A 25,592-nucleotide genomic window follows, 5' to 3' on the forward strand; every position below is an offset into this window, starting at 1 on the left:
TTTGGTTTTGGTTTGGTGTTGTTTTTTTTTTTTTAATTAACATAAGTCTTCTGAACTGCCCAACACATCTGCAGTATAGATTAAAAAAACCTACACAGCTGTAAAGTACAATGTCCCAGGACAGATGGTGTCCAAGTAAAAATCACTGTTGACATAACATTAACTCCTCCTCATCCTACTCCATGATGCTTTATACCAGAACCAGTTTGGAAACAGGATTTGGAAACAGGAAACAGATTTGCTCAGGCCTAGGAAGGCTGATTTTATTGACTTATCTTCCAGTCTGCTTACATGCACACTGCCCTGCAGTCCTGTCTCAGGACACGCATCTTTCCAGACCTTCTCATCCACCACCCAGGCTGACAGAAATAGCTCATCATTCCCAAGGTAGTTTCAAAGCTGGATTCTTCAAAGAGGATTCTTCTTCCTGAAAGCAAAACTCTCCCTTCTCTGAAGAAAAAGAGCAGACTGGTCTTTGGGAGAAAATAAAAATCCACCTCCTGATCTTCCACGCTTCCATCTGTTACCCCACTGCCAGGAGACAAACATTCGCAGCGCCTCAGGGACCAGACTAAGGTAACCTTCAGTAAACGACTGCGAAGAGTCATTTTTTCCACTGCAGAAGTGTGCCGAACTGTCCCTTCTGCTTCTGCAACGGGAGAGAAAAGCAGCCCAGAGCAAAACCTCACCTTGCCAGCAGTGGCTCCAGCCAGCCCTCGTGACATTCGCAGTGGCAGTCCAGGAACGTCAGGATGTCTCCTTTTGCCACAGATGCCCCCAGCAGCCGGGCTCGAACCAGCCCCTCGCGCTTATTGGCACGGATAAGACGCACCTTGCGCAAGCCAGCCACGTAGTTTTCCAAAGTCTCCTTTAAATGTTCTGTAACAAACAAAAAAAGAAAGGAAGAATATAGTTCTGGAACAACTAGTTTACATCATGCTACAGAAAGCTGTTTTTTCAGTAACATATTACTTACAGCCTTTAAGATACCAGCATTTTCAACTCCGATTCTGCTATACTGTCCACATTAGGAAAGGTCAAGAAAAAAAAAAAAAACAGCACGTGGATGGACACATATCACGGTTATTTTTAAGAAACTGAATGCTTCATATTTGCCTCTAATCAATTTCCAAATTGTTAAGTGCTTCTCAAATGTTACATAAAACGTTTTCCATGTAAAAGTTTTATTCTTAACACAATTAATCTGTGGCAGAAAATGCCAGAATTGTCTTTGTGTCCCACAAGTCAAATGAAAACAGATAAACAGGTAACTCTTGCTATACTACATACCGGGGCAACCTCGGAGCAATCAAAACTTGCTCACATTAGGAAACCTGAAATGCTCTCATCAGGCTGTAGGTTATCTATACATCCAAGCACCCATGTTACAACACAGCAAACATGCTTCCCCACTGTAAACTAAATTTGGCCCAGAAGTCAAATTTTTTCACTGGCACACTACAAGAAAACCTATCTTCCAGTTGAATGCCTATGTTGTATAATTTTATGGTATGTTACCTAAACAGCGTATCTTTTTCTCCTGTGGACTGGCTGACCAAAACCACCCATCAACAATCAACATTATTTAGAATTATTCTTCCTACCTTTGTCACTGTAATCATCTACAAGGATAATTTCTTCCAAAAGTATATCTGGAGATGTCTCAAGAACACTATGAACAGTTCGCAGAAGCGTTGACCAAGCCTCATTATAAAAAGCTATCACAACGGAGGTTTTCGGCAGGTTATAATAATCGTACTTTTTCTCTCGGCATCTGTAAGGGAGGGGATTACATTTAGTACAAGTGCAAAACCATTTGTTAATTTTCAGAAAACTATTCTCAAATGCAGATGTTGTATCCTATTTACTAACTGTAAGCAAGAACATCTAAAGGATATTAAAAGAACTGTACATACGAAGAAAAGTCATGCAAGCACTTTCAGGAAGCTGGTCTTCCAGAAGTCCCATTTCTGCAGCAGCACTATGTCTAAAATTCTGCAATCCCCCAAAAAATCTAAACAGAAAAATAATAGGAGGCATTCTGGGCTGGTGTACGTGCAGTAGCTGGTTTTGCACATTATTACCTCAAGTAGAAGATCAAGCAATGGCCAAAACATGCCTCAAATTACAGGGGGGAAAAAAACCAAAATAAAAAGAAAACCTAAGTGCAGTAGAAACGGTAGCATAAATTACTGATAACTTGTGCTTTGGAAAATAAAACAAGTGCTAGACAGTAAAAATATAACTGTAAAGGAACACCAACATATAAAGGAAAAAAAAATAGCAACAGAACTGAGATGTATGTACACTGAAGCAAAATTTGGGAAGACCACAGAACTGCCAAGATGTAATAGTGAAATCTGCAAAAAACAGACAGAGACATAGAAATGCATGGTTTTGGCTCTATGGAGAGCCAGGAAGTTTGCAAACCTTTGGATTAAGCTCCAGAATGTATTTCCTATAAACATATATATGAACTTCCCTAAACGAATGTAAGGATGCCAAGAAACTTATAGTTGAGCCAAAAGTGTATGTAAATTGTTAAGGATTTCCCTGAAATAATTTTAAAATAAAGACGGCATTTATTACTACTTTTCCCCTTCTCTTCGAGCATTCTGCGTAAGCAGTTTTGTTAAAAAACAACTGAAATGGTTTAGAGATAACTGAATTTTCTTATGTCTCCAGCTTACTGCCTGGAGTCACCAAGGCTTGTAAGGGTCAGAAAGACATACTTCAGCTTCTGTGGACTGCCTGGTCACAACAGACACCGAAGCAGGTAGGATACCCCTCCTACCAAAACAGAACAGCAGTGACTCCTCCAAAGCCCATACTACAGGGAGCTAAAGGGGGAAACCAGAACTGATCAGTAGAAAACGTAACGGCAAAATCCCCTAGGTCAATGTAGGGGAACCAAAGGTCCCCAAAACACCCAGAAAGAGACATTAAAAGAAAAGTGCTTACCTACAGCACATTGAGAATATTTTTACTGGCTATTTAATGCTGTTCTGTTTGCAATAAAAAAAATACTTCTTATAGGTTTCTTTGAAGATTAGGCACTATCTATCAAGAACTGTGGTACAGAAAGCAAAAAAAAAAATCCAAATCTGCATATTCCTAAAATTAAAACGGGGGGGGGGGGGGGGGGGGGGGGGGGAAGTCTGTAGAGTATTTTTGTAACAAATACCTGAAAATGAGGAAGCAACGAGAAATGACACTTGGGCAGAGGAGGCACACAGAACACTGCTTGCTCCTCAAACAAAACAAATGCAAGGGATGCTACGAAACAACACTCATTGCCCATTGTATATGATCCATATGCATATACACATACAGATATACATAGACAGGTAGATACACGTTACACATATAGTGAAATGCAAAGATGCCCATCCCTCCAGGCTGTAGCTTGTCCTGAGGCAAACAAGGGCATTCACACAGAGAACTGCCTCACACCAGCAGTTGGTAACAGAAGTGATTTATTTTGCCAAATGTTCATGTATTAACACATTAAAAAAAAGAGTGACATTTTAATTATTTTTTAAAACGCTGAAAAACCTACTGTATGAGTCCAATTCTAGAAATACATATTTACTTTACCCTATTGAAAAACATTTATGCTCAGTACTGCCAGGAGATTTTTTTTCTCATACATCACAGTTACTTGTACCAGCTAATTTCAGTTAATTTCTCAATGGGTAGGTAAAGATCCCATTTCCAATGTAGAAAACTGAAGGAAAAAAGAAATAAATAGAAAACCTCCAGGAAAGCTTTCTCTAGAAAATATGTCAGAAAGATTCACAGGATAATAATGTTGTATTCCATTATTTAAAAAGGGAAATCCAAAAGGTCTAAAGAAGCTTATAAGCCTAATTATAGATTAAAGACTTCAATGGATTTGACTGAAAATTACATGCCAGAGACAGGACACACAATTTGGCACAGGGGAAGGCAATCCCCAAACCGTCTGCGATTCACTGTGCATTGCCACCTCCTGCGTTGAGCTTACCCTACACTGTGGAAAGGGGTCAGCCTCCTACGGAACATACCAGAGTACGTTTCTTAGGTTTCTGAAGTCAAGAAAGAGGCCAAAACTAAAAAGTGTGGTTTATTTACTAGCTCCATGGTGGAAGACAGCAGGCAAGAGCAGCGCAGTGACTCACAGGGCAGCAGCAGGGCAGGCTGCCCAGAGCCGTGCCCGCCGCCCCTGCAGCCCCCAGCGGGCTGGCGGGACGAGGCTGACCGCCCGCCGAAGAAAGAAACCCTGCATACCGACATACACAGAGCACAACTGACGTCTCAGCTTTCTGTTATATTAAGTCTATTTTGGTGAAAACTAATCCTCGTGTATAGCCTAACCAAAATTTTGTAACTTTTACTTTTAAAAAATAAGACAAAAATTAGTTATTCAATTTCTATGCAGATTTGCATGTTTATCTCAGAAATTATTTCCAAGACACACATTCCTTACTAGATTGCTACGAGATCTCAACCATTAGCAGTCTCAAATATCGTTGCTTAAATGAAGCATACTTTTCCTTACCTTTCCGTACTGAAAGAAATTTCAAAGAGTTTTTTCTAAATCCTAAAAAATAATCCCGTTGGGGAAATTACAAACTCAGGGCATTTAAACCCTGGAAAAAGAATACTGTAAGAAAATCTTAAAAAAAACCCAAATGAATCCCTGAAATGGAAATGCTTAGAAGTACTGCTGAATAACAGTTAAGTGGCATGCATATGGACACTAAACATTACCACTTCACAAGATACACAAAGCTTCAAAAAAGACACTACAAGCATGCAACTTGACTTAAAGCCTAGTAGTTTTAATTCAGTTTTACCATTTCCCAACTCCTATTTACAACAGAACCACCTTAGCAGTCTTGTGTATTCACCTTTGCAAACTTCAGGATGTATTTTTATTCTCCATGTGTCAGCCAAATACCCAAGCTCCTACTTCCCGAGTGAATCATTTCACTCCTACTTCAGGTTATTCAGAAAAACAAATGTGTATCAGTTACAGTATGTCATCAAAATGACAGGGGGTATACAAACCGGTGACAGCAGTCCCAAAATATGGTTTTGCAGATACTGGGAAGATACTTATACTGCCTATACTGCCAGCTGCTTTCGGCTTCTGACTCAGGCACTCTTCAGTGCCACCCTCAAATGCGTAACACTGGCCTTTCCCAATATAAGGGATCATGTTAAGACAGGATTAATTGCAACTCATGTTAGCCATCTAAAAGCTAGGTGCCATCTTCCAGCTGAGCATCCATAAAGATGGATCCAAGAAGGTGACTCAGCCCATCCTCCTTAAGCCGTTCACCTAGAATAAAGAAACGGGCTTTGTGGGTCCCCACCTCCCCCTTGTCTACAGAGGTTTAAATAGAGCGCTTCTCTAGTTAACTTCTGTGTTAACTTCTAGTTAACTTCTCTAAGGCTAAAGTTAAAATGACAGGAAACTACCTGTAGTCTGTACTATTGGCTGTCCGATACATCACCTTGAACCTAATTATCATAACTACCAAACGGTTCACAAAAACATTAACACAGACATGAGGAAATGGGCTGCCTGTAAAGGCAGCACTTCCAAGCATGGGCCACGAATGCAAAAGCACCAGCATTTGGAGTCTGACACGGTCTTCCACTACTCTCATTATCTTATTCAACCACAGGAACTTTACTATTTACATAGATAATAATTATATATATTGACAAAAAAACCCACCTAAGGTAAAAATGTGTTCATGGTGAATGGGTTCATTTTCTCCAGAAAAGTACACCTATCTCTGGTCAGGCTGATTTTGGAAAAAGTTACCAGATACCAGTACCAGCCACTGAGGAAAAACCTATTGCCAGTACACGTGAGCAGTTTTTTTAGAGCCAAGAAAAGAAAGGCATAAAGTTTTAAACAGAACTCTGATTTCACTGAAGAACACTGATACATAATGGATAACAATGATAGCAGGTAATGTGATGCAAAGGTGCAACACCTGCTCAGGCTCTGCCCTCCGATGGCTCCTGCTCTCTGCAGCCCACCAGAAAATGCACAAGCAGAGCTGCACCGAGAGAAAACGTGGCTGGGATTGCCCCCAGCACCCCCAGCGAGTGAGCTGGGAGACTGCCCTGCTCCTGCAGCAAGCCTGCTTCTGCACTGTCCTCCGTCTCCCTCAGGCACACTGTGGCTTAAAGGACAGGTATAAAACAAAATATTTGCCTTTCGGCATTACTTGCTTATCGATTTACACTGAAACAAACGTCTACATTTTAAAATTCTAAGTATATTAATCCATTAATCTTTAAATCCTTAGATGGGAAGAGAGAGAGAGAATAATGCTGCTATGTACCCAGACACAAACTTAAAACCACATTCACCGTGCACCATCTTTCCTGGATCTTTCACTACAGCATCTACTGAAACATTTAACTCCACAAAACACAAACTGAAGCAAAGCATGTAAAGGTGTATCATCACACACCCACATTCCTGCAGGATTTCAGTTTTACCTTTTTACACTGCATTTGCAGTCATGGTCTAGCTAAGATTACATGGCTGACAAGTTTAATAATTTAATCTTGAAATCTACTATACTACAAAGTCTTCTGTTAGCAAGCTTTACAATAGGTTATTTATTAGAAACTAAGGAGATCTCAGTGAGGAAATGCCTATACAAAACTGAATGGGCTATTCTGGAGAACATTTATGTCAATTAATGTAATCACTCAATTTATTTCATTGTAAGGAGCTGTTTCTCTTAGAGATGCACATCTATACACAGGGAGAGACCATGAATGTGTGCATGCCAGGCATGCTGCAATGACTTAATTAGGAATGGTTCCTAGCATACTTCTATGTAAAACTTTCACCACAACTGCAACAACAATACAGAAATGGAAAACATATTTTTAATCTCCAAATTTCATGTCCCGTATGCACAGTTACTCATATTTTAAGAAAAAATATGAAACATCCTGTGAGTTTTCAAAGTTTTGCTAAGAATACAATCTGTTCATAAATCATCTAATGCTTTCTAAAGGTATACTCTTTTAACTTTTGCTTTTGAAGTTGTTATGTGAGTGCCTGAGAATACAGGCTAGTTCAAGATTGTGTAGCTTCTTTCAGGAAGTTCAAAACAGCATGTGTCACTGCTATATCTGATTAAACAGACTACAGTACGTGGCGTTGCCATATATGCACTGTCACAATGTCATCTAGCAAAAGCCGTTAGACTCCAACTTCAGGCTGGTTTTCACGCAGTGGGCTAGGAACCAGGCTTGCTGGGTTCGCTACAGTGGGACATGGACATGCTGACTCACAACACAACCTCCTTTTCTTAATTTGGACAGAGTTAAGACATTAAATTAAACAGAGACATGCTCAAACGTGGCTTTTTGTAGGCTGCAAGTAGATACAGCTGATGTGGACAAATGGCAGAAACTGGGCACCTCAATCTAGTTTCACCTTCTCCACTCCCCTTCTCCACTCCCACCCTATAAGCTGCAGAGGCGGCTATGTGGACTCAGGGGTATCTTCACCCCTAGATACATAGACAGGTATCTTCACCCAAGAGAAAACACCTCCTTCTCCCACCCTCCCAAAGCCACGGCAGAGGACACAGTAGTGCTTGGGTCCTCTTCTCCCCCCTTTTCTACCTCTTCCATCCCTCCTGCTCCCAGCAGCAGCTTAGGGCTCAGCAGGTCCATCCATGAGCATCCCAAGCTCAGCAGCATGACATGGGTCATGGTGCTGGTTTCTTAGCCACTCTGCAGAGTTACCAAGGCTGTGTTACCTACTCCAGGCTGAATGTGCATTGAAACAGCTGCTCCTCACTCCTCCTCAGGGGAGAGCAACCTATGGATAAAATCTAGTGTGTGAGCCAAAAGCACTGCAGCCCTATTACATTAAAACCTAGGATACAGAAGTGCAACACTTCCAGTGGAATTAAAGGATATGATAAACCAGATTATTCTTATCTCTTCCAAACACCATCCAATGCTAATGAGAGACAGAACCCAACCAGTTCTGTGTTTTTTTTTCTTTTACATTAAAAAAAAAAAAAAAGTCTTATCTGTGCATGGAGCAGCTGCACCCTATCCTGCACACCTACATACCCCACGTGCGTTCGGATGTTGCAGAAAAAGGCACTGACATTTGCAGAAGGTGTGTCTTGATCCGATTAGCAAAGCAGATACCAGCAAGGTGCTGATAACTGCCAGAATGGCTGTATTATTCGGGGCAAGGGTGAAACACGTAAGCAGTGTGAGTTAAAGCGATGCTGGGCCACACTTCCCCATGACCCAGACCCAGCCCAGCAGCCCAGGCAACTGCTCCCTAAGTTGTGTCTCCTGAAACCTATCACATTAGGAGAGAGCCCCCCAGCACGGTCTAAGACACCATGATATGACCAAGTCTCTGAAAACAGAGGCTAGCTAGATTGTGAAATGGTTTTCCAGATTATTTTGTTGTAAAGAATGATTCTCTCAGTGACAGTAAGGTCTCGGCAAGACAGACTGCCAAACATCGTTTTATAAGATTTCAGATAATAAAGGGCTCCACTGGTTAGTATAAAAACATTGTGAGAAGCAAGGAAGAAAGCTGGTAACTCTGAACTAAAAGAAAATATTTGTGAAGAAGTTTGGGGGGGAAAAAGCAAATCTGTTTTAAGACAGATTAAAAATATATCAAGAAAAAAGTGTCTAGGAAGTCTACCTATGAGGCTGGACTAAATCTATACCTAAAATTCACAAATTTAAGAAATCCATAGATCCTTCTAATTGCAAATTTTTAGAAGGCAGCAATAGAAGTTCCTACCTAACCCAGATTCTGGATACACAGATGAGAAGGCATTTCTGCATGCATCCATGGAGAAAAAACAATTTGGTTTATTTTGCTGAATTGAAACAGCGGTTTCATTTTGTTCAAATGCTCACTCATGTTTGCAATTTTCTTCCAAGGTAGTAAGATACACTTAACATTTGCACACAGCCATACTATTTCCTACACCTACATTCAGAAACTTACACTTAACATTTGCACACAGCCATACTATTTCCTACACCTACATTCAGAAACTTACACTTAACATTTGCACACAGCCATACTATTTCCTACACCTACATTCAGAAACTTACTTTGATGTGAGTAATTTGATACAGGACAAGAAAAGCATTTTGCAAAGCAATACAGTAACTGAAAGAAGTTATTGTAACCATCACTAATAGTAAGGTGTGGGTACACCTGGTTCTTACAGACAATCATATATAGTAAAAGCACTGCTTGAATAGAGAAAAAAAAAAATCATAATTTGTGGTTACTGTCACTGATCTGGAAACTTTGCCAGGTCAAAAATGAAATCAACAGAAACCAAGTACTCATATTGATGTCAGTGGAAACTGAAGATCTCTACCAGAAGCTGTAAAGAAAAGCAGTCAAAAACTAATCATGTGAGTTCTTCTGGAAGTTTGCAGGTGACTATTAAATGAAAGCATAATGACAAAGGAAACCGACACATTTTTACAGAAGACAGGAAACAAAAATAATAAAATACCCTAAATATCAAAGTACTTGTGGAAGCATTGCTGTACTTTGTACTGCTATAAAATGCAAGCCTGCTTATTTAAAAACAAAACCTACTCCAAAGCAAGCCCTGGGCACAGAGCACACAATGAGCTGCACGTTCAGAGGGAAGGGATGCGCCAGCAAGGTCAAGCTGCTGCAGGTAAGCTCTCCACTGCAAAAAGAATCACTGCAGTTATTTCACATTTAGATAAGAGATGAAAGAGAAGCTCCTGAGTGAAGTCAGGCAGTCATGGTGGGCTGAGGAGGAAACGCTCAGCTGCTGCACCATTTCCTAGAATAGGGTCAGCTTAAACCTCCTGGGAGCTGCATGCCCATCAAAACCAGGTGCTGTGATTTCTGGAGTAGAAGAGGGATTAAAATCAAGTCTCCAGGATTATTCTGAGAATTTGCTAGCAAATTACTATCAGATGAGGAGCCTGCATAATTTGGTGCCTACAACCTAGTAAACAAAACACACCATGGTAGCAAGTGGGACTGGACTGTAAGAGAGTCACATTCAAATCTGGGAACAGGTGGGAAAAGCAGTTTTGAAAGTTGGAAAAATCTCAGTGCAAGATTGTTACACTAAATTCAAAGACAATATCCCAAAAAATAAATAACATTATAGGCATAAATGATGGTGACAGAGGAATTTAAGTATTTGTGTATATCTACCTATCAATATACAGACACTTCAAATATATACACACAGATACTTTTTGATATATATAAATATATATATAAAACATATATATAAACAAGCTTTCTCTCAAAACACAGAAAATTACCTACAATTAAAGAACAAACATCTAAAATAGCTACTAATTATTATGCAGACCACAATCAATATTTTGGGGGCTTTTGTAGCTACCCAAAATCATTTGCAAGGTAAGGAAAGACAAGCAAGACTTATAAATCCATTTGCTTGCAAGCACAAGGATTCATGTATTGCAGGCAAGCACAAGAAGCCTGTGATTCAGGCTTCTACCGTGAAAGAGACGACACAAAATGCTGAGCCAGCACAAAAGTGCCTATCCCTGCTTTGTTCCTTTTGAAACAAGAGCAAGCCAAAAGAAGGCTGGTGTGATTTTACAGAAACCATCCCTGAAATAAGAAGGTAAAATGTCCAAAATCAGGAACAATGCTTGAGAACAATCCTTCATCTTAAAAGAACTCTAGCAGAACAACTGGAAATGTATTTCTTACACATTGTAACAAGCTGCAAAAGCCTAGGAGACCCCATCAGTTGCCTGCCTAGTCCTGCACAGCAGCAGTGGCCAAAACACACCGCCCAGAGCTCATCTCGCTGCGCTTAACAGGGCATCAGCCCCAACAGGGCTCTCAGCAAGTCACTGTCTGATGGAGGATGCCTGCTTGCTTTAAACCTGCTATAACTGTTGCTTCCTGTATGTGTACGAATTCAAGAAATGAAGAATAGACATTGGGAAGACAACCTGGGCCATCTAGACAACATGGGGCGGGGGGGCAGTACAGGGAGTTCAATGGGGCAGTGATGTAGTCTTGAAAGAGGTACCCAGAGAGGCTGTTGAATCTCCATCCTTGGAGACTTTCCAAATTTGACAGGGCAAGGATGACCTTTAGTGACACAAACACTGAAGTTGCTCTGCTTCAAGCAGGACGTCGGACTGCACACCCCAGAGGTTCCTTATAACCATCATCATTCCCTGACCCTACGGCATATTTCACTTCTAACCTTGTACAAACTGTATCACCAGTTAATAATTTCCTTATACTTTTATGCATAAAGTTTTACCGAAGAACATTTTTTATAGTTTGTTTTTATATATATGCTTATGTAATTTGTTTATACGTACACATATATATACATACACACACACAACCATAGCCACCCATAAAACTGATGTTTCTGTGTGATGAAACGCAACATTATCAGTTGCTGACCTCAAGTGCAGACAGTTAAAGGAAGCAGGAACTGTCTAAAGGAAACAACAGAAGTTGTTGAGTTCTCCAGGTCTGTGTTTCAATAGAAACAGGATCAGTTCCCAGAAATAAACACATGTACACAGAAAAGCCACTTCTGTGAGAATAAGAAGGAATAAAGGCCTTCTGAATATCTACACTGGCAGAAATACGTAAGTAGAAGCATCTAAAGTTGAAACTTTGTAATAAAGTAAATAACATCTATAGAGGCTTCATAGTCAAATGTAATCAAACACCACATTCTTTGGGGGAGTAATCTCAGTCAAACTATGCTTCTTCTCCTCCTGCACGGCATCACCAGAGATAGGTACTAGCAAATAACTACTGCCACATTTCTGGTCTGATAGCAGGTCCAGGATGTACATGTGACAGCCAGAAAAGTTTTTTGTTATCCGTTTCTGATAAAGCAACACCTTGTATCCCCAATTTTGCAGACCACATTTAGAGGCTTACTGGCAAAATTCTGGTTTTCACTTGTTTCAAATATTTGTGATTTTCACAAATTCACATGCAGAGAGTGGGTTCACTGATAAGTGTGGGAGGACATTAAGGTTAAAAGGAACAGTGGGACATCCAGGTGGTGGGGATACTGCCTCCCTTTATTGCCCTTTCTTTCATCCTCCCATTTTCCTGGTATCTAAAATTTCCAGACTCGCCTCTACACACATAAGTATATAAGTGAAACTGACCAAAAGTGCATAGCCCAGAATAAAGTCTCCAAGCATAGTATCTGTCAATATCTTATGAATACTTGAACTGAATTTTCTAGTAGATGGACTTCCTTATCCATTACAGTAAATGGATTTCTGGGACAAGGAGGGGCCAGGATTTGTTTTATCCATTTTATGCATCAACCCAGCATTGCAGCGGCTCACCAAAAGGCACCCTCTCGGTACCCTGCCTTCCAGGCTAAAGAGTTGTAAATTAGTCACTTCTTTATGGAAGCCATGCTGTAACAGCACTGGGACCAACAAGAGACTTCTGTGGGACTTTACCAGTGACCCTCCACCAATAAATAAATACATAAATAAATAAAACAAGTGCCTCCCCGCTTTCACCCAGTTATTTATAAATGCAAGGAATTTCCACATTATTTCACCACTGTTTAAGGAACTCATCAAAGGCCTCTGGAAATAACGCCACACTTCCTTATCCACGTAATTACAGCCTCCGAAGAGCTCAAATATGTTTGTGAGACACGTCATCCTTGACAAAAGCCAAGCTGACTCTTTCTCAATAGATCATACCTACCTATCTACTACTGATTCTTTTCCTTACACAGTTTGTAAACTATATGCCTGGAAGGGATCCAGGGCTTGCCAGCACACAGTTCCCTGGTCTCTACTCCTCTGGGACTCCACTGAAAAAAAACAGTCACCTTCTTGTCTTCAGGTACCAAAACTGTTTCATTGATCACATCTAAAAATTTAGCCTTTACATCATTTTTGTGGACTGCTGAAATCTAGCTGAAGTCTACCATTGCTACTTATTTCCTACCACTGCAGCCTCTACCCATCACCCAAATGTTCATTAAAGATCATGAATGGTCAAGCATTACCAACCTCAAAATAGAAAAACCAAATCATATTTTTTCTAGACTTGACATTTCAACCTGTACAGCCTCTAATCTTACACTGAGGTGCAATGAATTTTCTATCACTACAGGCTTGGTGATACCTTATTCAGTACTTTTATTTTTTAACTTTGATCTCTTACATGATCTTGCTTAAGAGAGGTAGTTAACGACTTCATTGTAAAAGTGCCTTTAGGGAAGTTTTTTGACATTTGCTGTGTGAGCTGGATAGCTGTTCTGTGATGTTTCTGCCATAATTTAGATTTGGCTGTATGAAAAGGCATGAAGCACCTGCCAGCAGATACTACAACAGTACAACACAGCCCCTGCCTCAGAAGGCAATTATTTCTGAGAATATGTCACTGATGCTTTGCAATCCTTTTGTTTTGGATACATTTTGTCATTTCAACATCCAAATATTCAAGGGTGTGTCACTGTAGCAAAATCCATCTGCCCATTTACATTATTTTCATTTCAAGAATCTCCATACGTGCATCTGTAACGTCCCCTGCTCAACAGCTGTCATCTCCCATTTCCTCTAACATCCTGTCATAAAGAAATGGCAGGAGTCCAAAATAATTTCTTGAAATTATTTAAATTCCTCCCATAGAAAAGCAACTAGAACACTCCTTTTTAGCCTGTGGTCTACAGACTGCTCGTAAGGGGAGAACAGAAGATAATTAAGGAAAACAAGCCTACTGTCAGGCTCAAATTTATAATAAAAAGGCCTTGCATTTGCACTGCAATTTTTTGAGAGCTATCATAGGATTAATGTTTTAGATTCAGCACTTAAAACTAGGGTTGGGTGAACTACCAGACATGACACACTGATGTGAACTGAATGCACAGTAGAGACGGAGCCCTGCTTTTTCCACAGCTCTTTGCTACCACACCATACAAACCTGTTGCAACACTGGCGCTGTTACTCACAGGACAGCCCACGCCAAGATGAACCACTCAACTAAACAGAGCATTTGTGTTAGGCCAAAACAGTCAGACCCGCTGTGTGGCACTGACTTCACCACTGTGCCAAACTGTTGCCTGTAAACTATAATCATCTCACCGAATGGTATCTAATCCTTAGTTTACAGTTGCGCATGCCATCACCTGGCATTAATATCACAACTGGAAAGGTAATCTGTAAGTGTAAACTGACCCAGCAGCTAAGTATCCAGCAACAAAGTCCCAGTTCAGAAGAACGTTATGCATCTTTTGTGAGCATTTCTACATCGCTTCTGGTAAAGCGTAAGACGCTTGAATACAATGCAAAGCTGAAGTCTGCGAAGCATAACATTTACGCTTTTTAAGCCTTTTAAAGCCGGGAGCGACTGGAAAGGTACGCTGCTGCCTAGGGACCTACGCCGGGGACAGCAGCCGCGGCGGCATGGCGCTGCTGCAGGGCTGCCACCACCGCCAGCGCTCCCGGGGGAACACCCCGCTCCCCCGCGGCACACAGCACCACCACGCCGCTCCTCCTGCCCTGTGGAGGAGCGGGAGCCAGGCAAAGTCACCGACGGCTTCAACTTTGTGAGCAAACCCTGTGATCTGAAAGCTTGTGGGCCAGGAGGGGGGTGTGCGTGCGCGTGTCTCAAGTTTGCAAAGCCTCCACGTTTCCGAGCGAGCTGCAGCTGACACGACTCCCCCGCGCCGGCCGCTGCCGCCAGCACCCTCCGGCTGGCGCCGGGGCCGGCCGCGGCGGCGGGGCAGCGGCAGGTGGCGCGGCGGGTACTCACAGCGGGTGCCAGCGCTCGGGCAGGCGGCGGTGCAGCGAGATGCGGTCGCTCAGGTAGATGTTGATCTGGTGCCGGCGGATGCTCTCCTCCTGGCGGCGCTTCTCGGCCGGGCTCAGCTCCAGCCGCACCGCCCGGCCCAGCTCGCCCGGCGCCCCCGGGTCCAGGGCCGGCTTCGTGTACACCGGCTTCCGCAGCAGCTCGGCGGCGGCGGGCGGCGGTTGCGGCGGGGCGCGGCGGGCGGCGTGGCGGGGCGGCGGGCCGTGCCGCCAGGCGAGGAAGCCGACGGCGGCCAGCAGCCCCAGGGCCAGCAGCGCGCCCCCGCCGCGGCTGCCCCGGCCCCGCTTGCCCCAGCACATCCCGCGCCCGAGGCGGCCGGCCATGCCGAGCATAGGCGGCGGGGCCGCGGGTGGCCTTTCCCGGACGCGGACACGGGCGCGCCTCCGCCGCGGGCGGACTCGGCGAAGTTCTCACGGACCTGCCCACGCCGCGCCACCGGCCCGCGCTAGCGCTGCCCCGCCAGGAAACCCGCCCGGCTCCTCCGCCGGCGGCCCCGCCCCCCTCCCCGCCCCGCCGCCGGCCAGCCCGGAGGGGCGCGGCGCGGAAGAGCCGCGCACGGGCGCTGCCGCCGGCGCCCCCGGGCGGGGACACGGCCCCGCCTGTCCCCGGGCCGCGGCGGGCCCCGGCAGCGACGCTCCTCGGTCTCGCGGTGGTCGGCAGGCTGCTCGGCCCCGAGCGCCCCAGCAGCCCCGGGGCAGGCACACGCCTGCGGCTTGCTGCGGGCCCTCCCCGGGGACACAGCCGGCGGAGCCAGCAATGGTCCTGAGCCGGCCCAGGGCTCGCCCGGCCGCTCCCGGGGCAGGGGGACACGGAGCAGGGCCAGCGCGGTGCCGCTGGCTGTGCGCTGCAGGGGTGTGGGGAGGAGGGAGAAGGCACGTCCCCCTGGTACACTTCGGCTGTCACCCTTCAAGGAGGAGGTGGTCTGGTCACCCTGATGCATGAGGGACCTTCACGAACGCGGGCAGGCGTGCGGCTGGTACGCAGGGGTACCCCGGCACGGGAAAGCTGGGCTGGCACAGGGCTGGCACAGCCGCAGAGAGCTGCTTGGGCCCTTGGAGGGACAGCCCCGAGGCTTGCTGTCTCCTGGCCGGGTAGCTGGGGCTGCAGGAGGACAGCGAGGGAGGTCACTTGCCATGGGGGGACTCGGAAGAGCTTTGGGGCTGAAGGAACAAATCGGTAGGAAACCAGGCTTCGTCCATGCTGCCGCCCCCAGAGCAGCAGGTGCTGCAGCAGTAACAGAACGTGGCCCAAGAAGCCGTGGGAGGTAATGACAGGAGCTTCTGCTGACCAAAGCAGTGTGCTTGGCTGAAAAAAAAACATGTCAGCCAATGTGGCCTCAAGAGAAAGAAATCCAGGAGACAAGTGAAAATCCTGAATGTATTATCCAGATAACGGGGAAGTCCATTTCATGCCTTGACAGAATTACGGGAAAAAACACTGGCATTTAGTCAAAACTTTCTAATTCACTTCATACTCAACACATCCGTACTGCTTGTCCACCCCTAACCAGAACGCAGCCCCATCTGTCTGAACTTGCGATCCTGAGGCCATAAGATTACATGAGAATTTGTGATTCTGCATTTGAAAAGCCCTGATGTAAGTGTAACGTGAACTGATTCTGTTCATCTCCCAGGTTAAGCAGGAGCTGAAACTCTGGGTTTGAGGTGTCATTTGCTGTACGCATTTTACGAAGGGGCTGTTTACTGCACTACCCTCTGCTGCTGGAGGGCCCTCAAGATCAGCCCTGCCGAGGGCTCCGGTCACCCCCAGACAGGGACTCCAGCCAGGTCAGCGGTACTGGGTGGTGCTCACCAGCATTGCTGACGAGTGGATGAAAACACGTCTGGCACTAAGGAAGGAGAACCTCATCGCTACCAGACAGGGTCACAGCACACAGCAATGGGCTGTTTTTACATGATCATAAATACTGTATGTGACAACAAACACAGAGGCTGTCAGCTACTATGGAGGCCTTGCTCTGGACAGAAGGGTGCTGAATAATAATGAGTCACCCTGGTGCTGGCCAACTAGCATAAATGAAGTAGTTTAGGTGGATTTGCAGATGAATGTGTGTGTATGCATACATATAATTTCATTATTTCTTATTCAGCTGTACAGTTACCCATCACAGATCACTATATATGCATAAAATCTAGTTTCAAAGCATACATACCATCTGGAATAACTTAAGCATAATACTAGTAAAGTATGTGTGTCTAAATATGCATTGTAGGCAACTACCAAGTACCAATACGCTAGACATGAGAATATGCACTGTATATAAAGAAAGCCAAGCCTAGCAAGCTTTGAGTCTGAAGTTAGGTGGCACTAGTAATTGCATGCCCAGCGATTGCATTGTCTCCTTGCTTGCCATTCTTCCTGAACAAAGGAAGCCCAACTGGTGTCATTGGTATTTTGTTTATAGCAGGAGTTCCCTAGTTTCTGGCCGGGGCATGAGGTAAACCCTAGAGATACAGCCAGGATTTCTGGAACACGCTGCTGATTTAGATCTGGTTGTCTGGAACAAATATTCTTGGGTTTTTTCCTTTGTGTAAGGTTGCAAATTACTTAGAATAGGGCAACAGAAACATTAAGCATGAGGAGCCCAACAAGGACTTCTTGGCATGAATCAAAAGAGAAGGAGATCATCCTGGACTCCCAAAATAAATTATTGGGAAAGACTGGGAAGATGTAAAGAGTAAAACGTAGGACTGAGTGTTTATTAAGAACAGTGAGAAAGAAAATAGGAGAGTTCTGCTGAAGGGGTTCTTAAGTATTAGAAAAATAACTATTTTATTTAAGTATTTTAAGTATTATAGCAATATGGAAGAAACACAAGAATGTGATCACAGGACTAAAACAAATTTTAAGGTTAAAAAATTGGAAATTGAGAAGAGAATGCGACCAGACTGCAGGAGGCATGCTGCAATCAGTGGCAGACAGGGTAAGATCAGACAAGACTGTTGAAGATAACCAACATAGCTTCCTCTCAGTCACATTTTAAAAAGGAAAAAAGGGCTTAGAGGAAAAGGTAGGAGAGCATCAGCTTGCTTCCAGAGAAGCAAGAAACGTTACAGCTGGTAGGAAAGTAAGGGAGGTGGCTCTTCGGTAGTAATAATGCCCTTAGAGCAAAGTAGCTGAGAAGGTGTTCTGTGATCATCATTGCAGTGAGAATGGAAAGTAACACCAGTAAACGGTAGCTCCCCAGGGGTGATGTCCAAGCACATAAATCTGAGGAAATTCAGCAAAGGAAAGTACCATAATGGTGTTAATGCAAAAATCATTAAGAATAAATCAGTTGCATTCACAAACAAGTTTGAACGAGATGTAAAGAATGTGAAGTCAAAGACACTTTTTCTAAACCTTTTTAAAAGTTTGTGGGGTTCAGTTAAGATCAGAAGACTGAAATTTCTGCGCTGAAATATTTAAAGTACAAAAACTTCTCCTTTGTATGTAAAAATAAGCCCCAGAGAAAAAACAAAAACAAAACCAAAAACAACACCGACAATTAATATGGCAAATTAGTTTCCTGCTATCCATAAAGCTTGTAGCAATGTTTTCATGTAACAGTTCCTTTTAAGCAATTCTGGTGTTTTTTTCAGGTTTATTAACAACAGAAGTTAAAACAAATGGTTTTGAGATTTTTTTTAAGGATTAGTCAGAATGTTTAGTGAGCTATAAACTCCATTACTTCAGGAATTTCAGTCAGAAATAAGTAGAGTAACTGGACAAGTCATATAAAACCCATAATTATTTATCTAGAAAGATCTATTGTGCCCTCAGTCATCATAAAACAGGAGATCAGTGGAATAATTAATACATTCGAAGAATTTATTTTTAAAAAGTAAAATTGTACTTTTTCACAAAAAAAAGAAACAAAATATTAACTAAACCTTTCAAAAAGCACTAAGAGAAGATGACTAAAAAATATGCAATTGTCCATAAGGATTTACATTATAGCTAATGTAATAACTGAAATTAAGATAGGATCTGTTGCTCACTGAAATATCCATTTGAATTGCAGACAATATTTAGTTTACCTAAAAGACATAAGCTTATTGAAGACTTGGTCTACAGGCAAGGAAAAAAAGTGGTAAGTAAGGACGAACTATTTTACACATCTACTATTATTTAAAGTTATTCTGTAGTGGTGACATATACATAACAGAAAAAGATAGAGGTATTACATTTTGCAAAGCTTTAAAATATACCTCATCCAGTGTTTTCTTTGGAATTTTTTTTGTTAGATCTGCATTTTGTGTCAAAATAAAGCAAAATTCTAAAATAGAAATGGGGTGTGAAGTATCAGCTGATAGAGACTGCATTTAAAATAAACCTGAAATTCAAATATTTTCCTAAATACATACTTCCAGGGGAGAAGAAAGTGACAAATAATGTATTCCAAAACAGTGTTCCTAGTTTTAGTAACAGCCAACACTTACATATTCTAAAAAAAAAAAAAAAGGGGGGGGGGGAGTATCAGAGGAGCATGATGGACAAATTTGCAGATAGATAGGAAATTTGTTCAAAGAGAAGATTCAGACAAATTACAAAACATACCCACTAGAGACAGCTTTGGACCTACAGGTCATTGTGCACCATTGCTTTACCTGGGCATAAAATAGCATTGCCCTGCTGAGAAACAGTCTTCCCTACCCCACCCCCGTCCCCCCCAGCTCCCACCTTGGCTGCTCTTTCTCTCCTTATCAGCACAACTGTACCTGTATTTTTACAATATTATTATTCAGCTCATTGTCCTACCAGTGCCACAGGTTTTTTTATTCATGTGTTTGTGTTGACAGTGTCTTTATTTGAGACAGCTGCATAGCACAAGCAAAACATGAAATGCGCTGCACCCCACTTTCCCAGCTGCGGGGTGCCGCAAGGGTAGGTTTTGAGGTCCTTGGTGCTTCAGCCGGGCCCCTGTTTTACAGGGTGGGCTTTGGGTCAAGAGTGAAGCTGGAAGCTGGATGCATAGTCAGAGGCAGAGCGTATCAGGAGTTTAGTCGAGAGGAAGAACAGTGGGTACAGTGGCCTAAAAATAAAATAGATTAAAAACAGCGTCTTGATGAGTGAGATAGAAACTGTCAGCTATTTCATGGATCTTCTATGAGACTGAGGAATGCTGTGAGAAATTTTCATACTGACGTGCTAATAAAAACAGGCAGCATTCAGTGGATTACTTGGGCAAGACCTAATCTGTACCAGTTTGCAGACTCTCTAGTACATGTATGTGCGTATGTATGTCTGCATATATAGATACACATACACGTACACACACATACAAAATACCTTGTTTAAAAAGTTATATGCAAGCTAGGATAGCTTAAAGGTAGGAAGGATGTGTATGCCAAAGGCATTGATTGGTTATGTATTGCTGGTATATAAATGTTCTCCTTAGCTAAAGAGCAAGTATGAACTACAAGCAGTAGAAGAGATGTTGTAACATAAAGGAAGCCACAGCTAGCAAGCTTACAACAAAACTGCAGTTCTGTGCACAGAACATGGTATGATGTGACACGTTACTGAAGGTCTGTTATATTGGAAACCTAACTGATTTTTCATATATTCTTGTGCAGACACAGTGAATCAAAATACTGTGTTGCAAATAATTTTTGAAAGTTTGGTCAAAATTATGGCATATTCTGAAAAATATAAATGAAGCAAATTCCTCTGAAAGTTACAGCAGCTGGTTATAGTAGACAAAATAGAGACCAGCTATATATACTGTGATTACAATTCTGAACCAAGAACTCAAGGGCATATTACGTGGTGGAATTCTTAGTCATCCTATGCTGTAGGCACTTACAACATATTTTTTTTTAGTAATTTTTTCAAGGTTATTTCTGTTTCTATGCCTGAAAGGACCAAAGTTAATGTATACCAGCTCTGGGGGCCCCAACATAAGGAAGACATGGACCTGTTAGAACAAGTCCAGAGGAGGCCACTAAGACGATCAGAGGGCTGGAGCACCTCTCCTCTGAAGACAGGCTGAGAGAGTTGGGGTTCTTGAGCCTGGAGAAGGGAAGGGTCTGGGGGGACAAGGGGTAGTGTCTTAAACTGAAATAGGGTAGATTTAGATTAGATATTAGGAAGAAATTTTTTTACTGTGAGCGTGGTGAGACACTGAACCAGGTTGCCCAGGAAGTTGTAGATGCCCCATCCCTGGATGTCTTCAGGGCCAAGCTGAATGGGGCTTTGAGCAACATGGTCTACTGGAAGGTGTCCCTGCCCATGGGAGGGATGTTAGAATTAGATGATCTTTAAGATCCTTTCCAACCCAAACCATTCTATGATTCTATGATATATGAATTGAATGATACTGGAGAAGCATCTGCTTTTCTATGATGGTATTTCTAATATATGTCTGCCTTTCATTAAGGCAGAGATAAAAGTGTTCACACCAAACACATGCTAAAATTTTCAGTTTTCTTTTTCTCAGAAGTATGACTTCCTTGTGATTAATATCAGCAAGGTTTTACAGTAGAAAATAAGCCTTTTACTCCTTGAATCGCCATGAAAATTGAGATGCCATCATCCCCGGTCTTCATAATGAAGACTATGACTGAGTCAGCTATGTCTAGTTTTCTGGATTTCTTTGGAACAGTTTCCTTGACTACTTGCATTTTTCCCTTTCTGAGATGCTTTTGATTATGATACTGATTTTATAGTCTTCATTATTATGTGATCCTGAGTTATATATGAGGAAGAAATTTTCTTGTGTGTCATGGTATAAGGATATGTCCAAATATGTTACATCCTATTATTACTGTAAGAGCAACAGAATTTCTTGTTATGTTACCTGGCCGATTCATAGTTCTACGTCACTGCACATTTGTTGTATTATACTTTACTAACTGCACAGTTACATTAAATGCCATAATGGTTTCCTAGGCTTCGTTTTGCAGATGATGAGTTCTGTGTCTTGGAGAACAATGACTATGTTTCTCTCCTTTATGTCACCTTGTATTATGAGTAGCTTTAATAAAGCTTACATTGGCCCATTTACCTCCCTGCTGGTGTTTTGATATCATTTGCAGTGGAGACTTCCGTTAGGAAAGATTCACAAATGCTGACGTCACATGTTTGCTCTTGCCTTGTCTGTTCTGTTTTTTTTTGGTGGGCCTGTTCTGTTCCTTGTACTTTTCTCATGTCCTTTACAGTAATTTTTCCATCCATCAGGTTTTTCTCTGCCACTTCAAATTATTTTCAGGTCAGAGCAATCTAACACTGACCTATACAAATTAACGCATCGGTGACAGGAAAGATTTTCTTGTCAAAAGCAACACTGTTTTCACTGACTGGTCAAACCAGATGCAGTTTGGACAAACCTTCCCAACAACTAATGCACAATTTGCACTTGAGAATCTTGGTTGTTTTTTTTCTCCTGTATTATCTTCAAACCTAAGCCTTCTCTATCATCCTACCCTAATGAACAGTTTGAAAGGGTTAGGCTGATTCTTTCATTGGTGAAGAAATCGAGTCCTGTATTTTCCAGAGAGCTTGGTACTACATCAGCATGAGAATATTCTATAGCACTTCATTCATTTCAGAAGAGATCTGATTATTTTTCCCTTGCCTCGTGATATTTTGATTCTCAATCAGAGACAGAAATCACTGTATGATCTTATCTGTATGAAGGCCTAGGATGCTGACTGAGAATAGTAATGACCATCAGATGACAGCAGCAGAATTCAGCACAATTTCCTTGCTCATTTTGTAAATCTCAACAAATACTTCCTATTGCTTAGTTATGAGTTTCTTAAAATAAGACTTGCATATTTTGCTGTTAGCTTCTAATTACATTCATGGTATCTTTGTCTGGAGTTTCAAATCATTAGTAGAATTTGATAGCGTAATCACCAGCTACATACCATAAATTTGTATGATCAACATGTTCAGTAGCTTATCTCAAAGATCAACTGGAGTGATCCTGTCACTAATTTGACTATGTCCAGGCATGCACTTTGATATGGTAAGTATGACCCAGTTTTCTTCAGTCATGAATAATATATTGCATTAATCACTCTTGCCATTTGCTTCTTCCAAACTCTGAAATCTACACGCAGTGAATTACACCGTCCAGGTTTATTGGTGATGGCAAGCTCCTCATACCATCGTAATGTAAGAATGGTTGTACTGGCTAGACCAAAAGTCTACCTAGCCAGGCATCTTTCCTGTGATGATGGCCACTATAAGCATCTTTATGCTTAAGGAAATTATTTAACATAAATACATTTCATATTCATGTATTTTTTTGTATTTTACATGAGTTAACACATGGTATATGAAGGAGGAAGGATCACTCAATAATTACCCTGTCTAGGGATTTGTCCTGTTCCTTCTGTAATGATAAATTTGCAAAGGTGTATTTTTTTTCTTTGCTGTGAATGGTACTTTCCCAGAGGACTGGTTTAAGTGGCCATAAACACAGCCAGAACTCTTGGTTGCTGGAGTCTTTCTCAAAGTGTAACTTGTTTAGCCCTTTGCCATGATGGTTTGGCAATCTGGATTTGCAGGTGGACCAGATGCAGAAAGCCATATAACTTGGAAGATATGGATGCCAATGCCTCAAACCAGGGGATGGCTTCCTTTTAGTGGTGTTTGGTGGTTTCACTGCACTCCCCATAGCCTCTCCTAGTCATCTTGTCCCCAAAACCTCCACCACTGTAGCAAGTGCCATGTTCTATTATTGAAGTCACCAATTTTTATAGATAATGACTTGCCCAAACATACAGGGACAGGACACAATTATTCTTAAGTGGCTGGTCAACTCCAGTTAAAGAATTACTTCATCGGTGCTTTATTTTTTCCCCTCGCTTTATATGTAAATCAATATAACCTGGAAAAGATTTCAAGTTGCCTGGGAGGCTGAAGCTGAAGATCACAAGAAATCCAAATTTTATGCTTAAATGACTAACTGATCAGTGCTCTCAGGGGGTAGGAAATGTGTCGGTTGGGGAATGACTCAACTGTGAATTCTGTGTCTCTGTGACAGAAGAGGCTGGTTTGGAGCTGAAAGAAAGTAGGAAGGTGTAAGTAAGGCTGAAGTATCGTGAACGCAGAGTGGGGCTGACAGAGGGACCACGCTAGGCCATAGAAATCCCGTTGTGAAGCGAGAAAAAGGGGTTACTGCGTCGGGTAAGAGGGAATACGCCCTGCAGCCCTACAGGCAAGGCTTGCTGCGATGACCACAGGCAGAAACACACACAATGCAGAGCCGCTTCTTTGTAAGGGAGTCAGTAATGGTAGCGGGAACGCGGCAAGGCAAACGGCGGCAGCCCGGAGGCGAGTGGATGACAGGAAGCACCTGGGGAAGGGGCAGGAGCTGTGGTGACCCAGGCGCTGGCTGCGACGAGGAGCGGTGACACCGCCGCCTCCCGCCCAGGCGCGGCGGCCCCTCGCCGGCTGCAGCAGCGTGGCGTGCGGCCCAGCCCGGCTTCCCCTCCCCGCCGTGTGAGAGCGGCCGGGGCGCAGCGGCCGCCCTCGGCCGGCCTCCTCCCGCCGGCGGAGTCCCCTCCTCCCGCTCCCTTCCCGGCGGCCGCCGAGCCGCCGGCGGCCGAGCTGCTCAGGGCTGGCCGGCGCTGCCCATGGGGGAGTGCGGAGTGCCCCCCCAGGTCCAGCTCTTCCTCCGCGCCTGCGAGCAGGGCGACTGCGACACCGCCCGGCGCCTCTTGGGGCTGCCCGGCGGCGGCACCGCCGACCCGGCGGCCCCCTCCTCCTGCGGTACCGAGGAGGCGGCGGCGGAGCCCCGCGGCGAACCGTCCGCCCCGCCGGCCCCCGCCGTGCCCGTGGACTGCACGGACGAGGCCGGCAACACGGGGCTGCAGTTCGCCGCGGCGGGGGGCCACGAGCAGCTGGTGCGGTTCCTGCTGCGGAAGGGGGCCTCGGTGCAGAGCAGGAACCACTACGGATGGAGCCCCCTCATGCAAGCGGCCAGGTAGGGGAGGGATCGGGCCGGGCGGGGGGGGTTGTCTCTGGCCGCCATCCCGCCTCGTTGCGGGGCATCGGCCTAGTCACTTGCAGGGCGGGTACGGCGCCGCCGCCAGGCTCCTCCGCCCTCAAAATGACACGTCCCGGGCCGGCGGAGGGCGCCCGGGAGCGCTGGGGGCTGCAGGCGGGCCGGCGTGCGGGAGAGCGGGGGCAGCCGCCATGTTGTAGGCCGCGGTCACTCACCCGTGTAGCGGCCGTTACCCCGGGGGCGTCCGAGTGGCCACCTGTTACCTTCCCGGGGGGGTGGGGTGGGGAGGGGTCGTCGAGGTTAAATCTGGGTGAGTGTTACGCTGGGGCGTTAGGTTTTCTCTTTCCATATTGAAGATGTGGTAATCAAAGCTGTTCATGCTCTCTCTTGGGTATAGCCAGTGCAGAATCCCAGAGGTAACATGAAAACACTGCTCCATCTTTTCCTTCTGTGGAAATAAGATATGCGCACACCCCTAACTTTTTCTGTCATATTTTTTGGTGTGTTTGTGTTTTGCCCTACCTGTTGAAGTGACCTCAGACGTAAAACATACTGAAGCAGAAAGAAAGAATTCATTCCACTTGGCTTTTCTGTGTTTTCCTAAGTGGGTTGCTGGAGGATATGGATAATCATTGCTGAGGCTTTTAATGACAAAACTGAATTGTTTTCTGCATCAGTGGTGCTGCGCTTCATGTAACCCACTGCTGGGTTGTGGGATGTCCCCGTATCGCTGATGCTGGTGTTTGT

General features: G+C 43.8%; 2 protein-coding genes across 6 annotated transcripts in view; one reads left to right on the plus strand and one right to left on the minus strand.

Annotated features, from left to right (window-relative positions):
* GALNT12 (polypeptide N-acetylgalactosaminyltransferase 12) overlaps window positions 1-15,358 on the minus strand; it is a 49,957-nt gene extending 34,599 nt beyond the window's left edge. The window contains exons 1-3 of the mRNA XM_055705634.1: window positions 14,828-15,358; window positions 1,605-1,774; window positions 690-879 (exon numbers count right to left, since the gene is read on the minus strand). Of these exons, the coding sequence (XP_055561609.1) occupies window positions 690-879; window positions 1,605-1,774; window positions 14,828-15,216 (749 nt within the window). The 5' untranslated portion in view covers window positions 15,217-15,358. The remainder of the gene's footprint in view (window positions 1-689; window positions 880-1,604; window positions 1,775-14,827) is intronic.
* Window positions 15,359-24,256: 8,898 nt separating this feature from the next.
* ANKS6 (ankyrin repeat and sterile alpha motif domain containing 6) overlaps window positions 24,257-25,592 on the plus strand; it is a 39,014-nt gene continuing 37,678 nt past the window's right edge. For 2 of the 5 annotated variants that reach the window (XM_055705317.1, XM_055705316.1), the window contains exon 1: window positions 24,257-24,824. In XM_055705317.1, coding sequence (XP_055561292.1) covers window positions 24,475-24,824 — 350 coding nt within the window. In that variant the 5' untranslated portion in view covers window positions 24,257-24,474. The remainder of the gene's footprint in view (window positions 24,825-25,592) is intronic. The other 3 variants (XR_008731423.1, XM_055705318.1, XM_055705319.1) reach the window with 2 other exon arrangements.

The sequence above is a fragment of the Falco cherrug genome, chromosome 3 (assembly GCF_023634085.1).
Source record: "Falco cherrug isolate bFalChe1 chromosome 3, bFalChe1.pri, whole genome shotgun sequence".
Lineage (NCBI taxonomy): Eukaryota > Metazoa > Chordata > Aves > Falconiformes > Falconidae > Falco > Falco cherrug.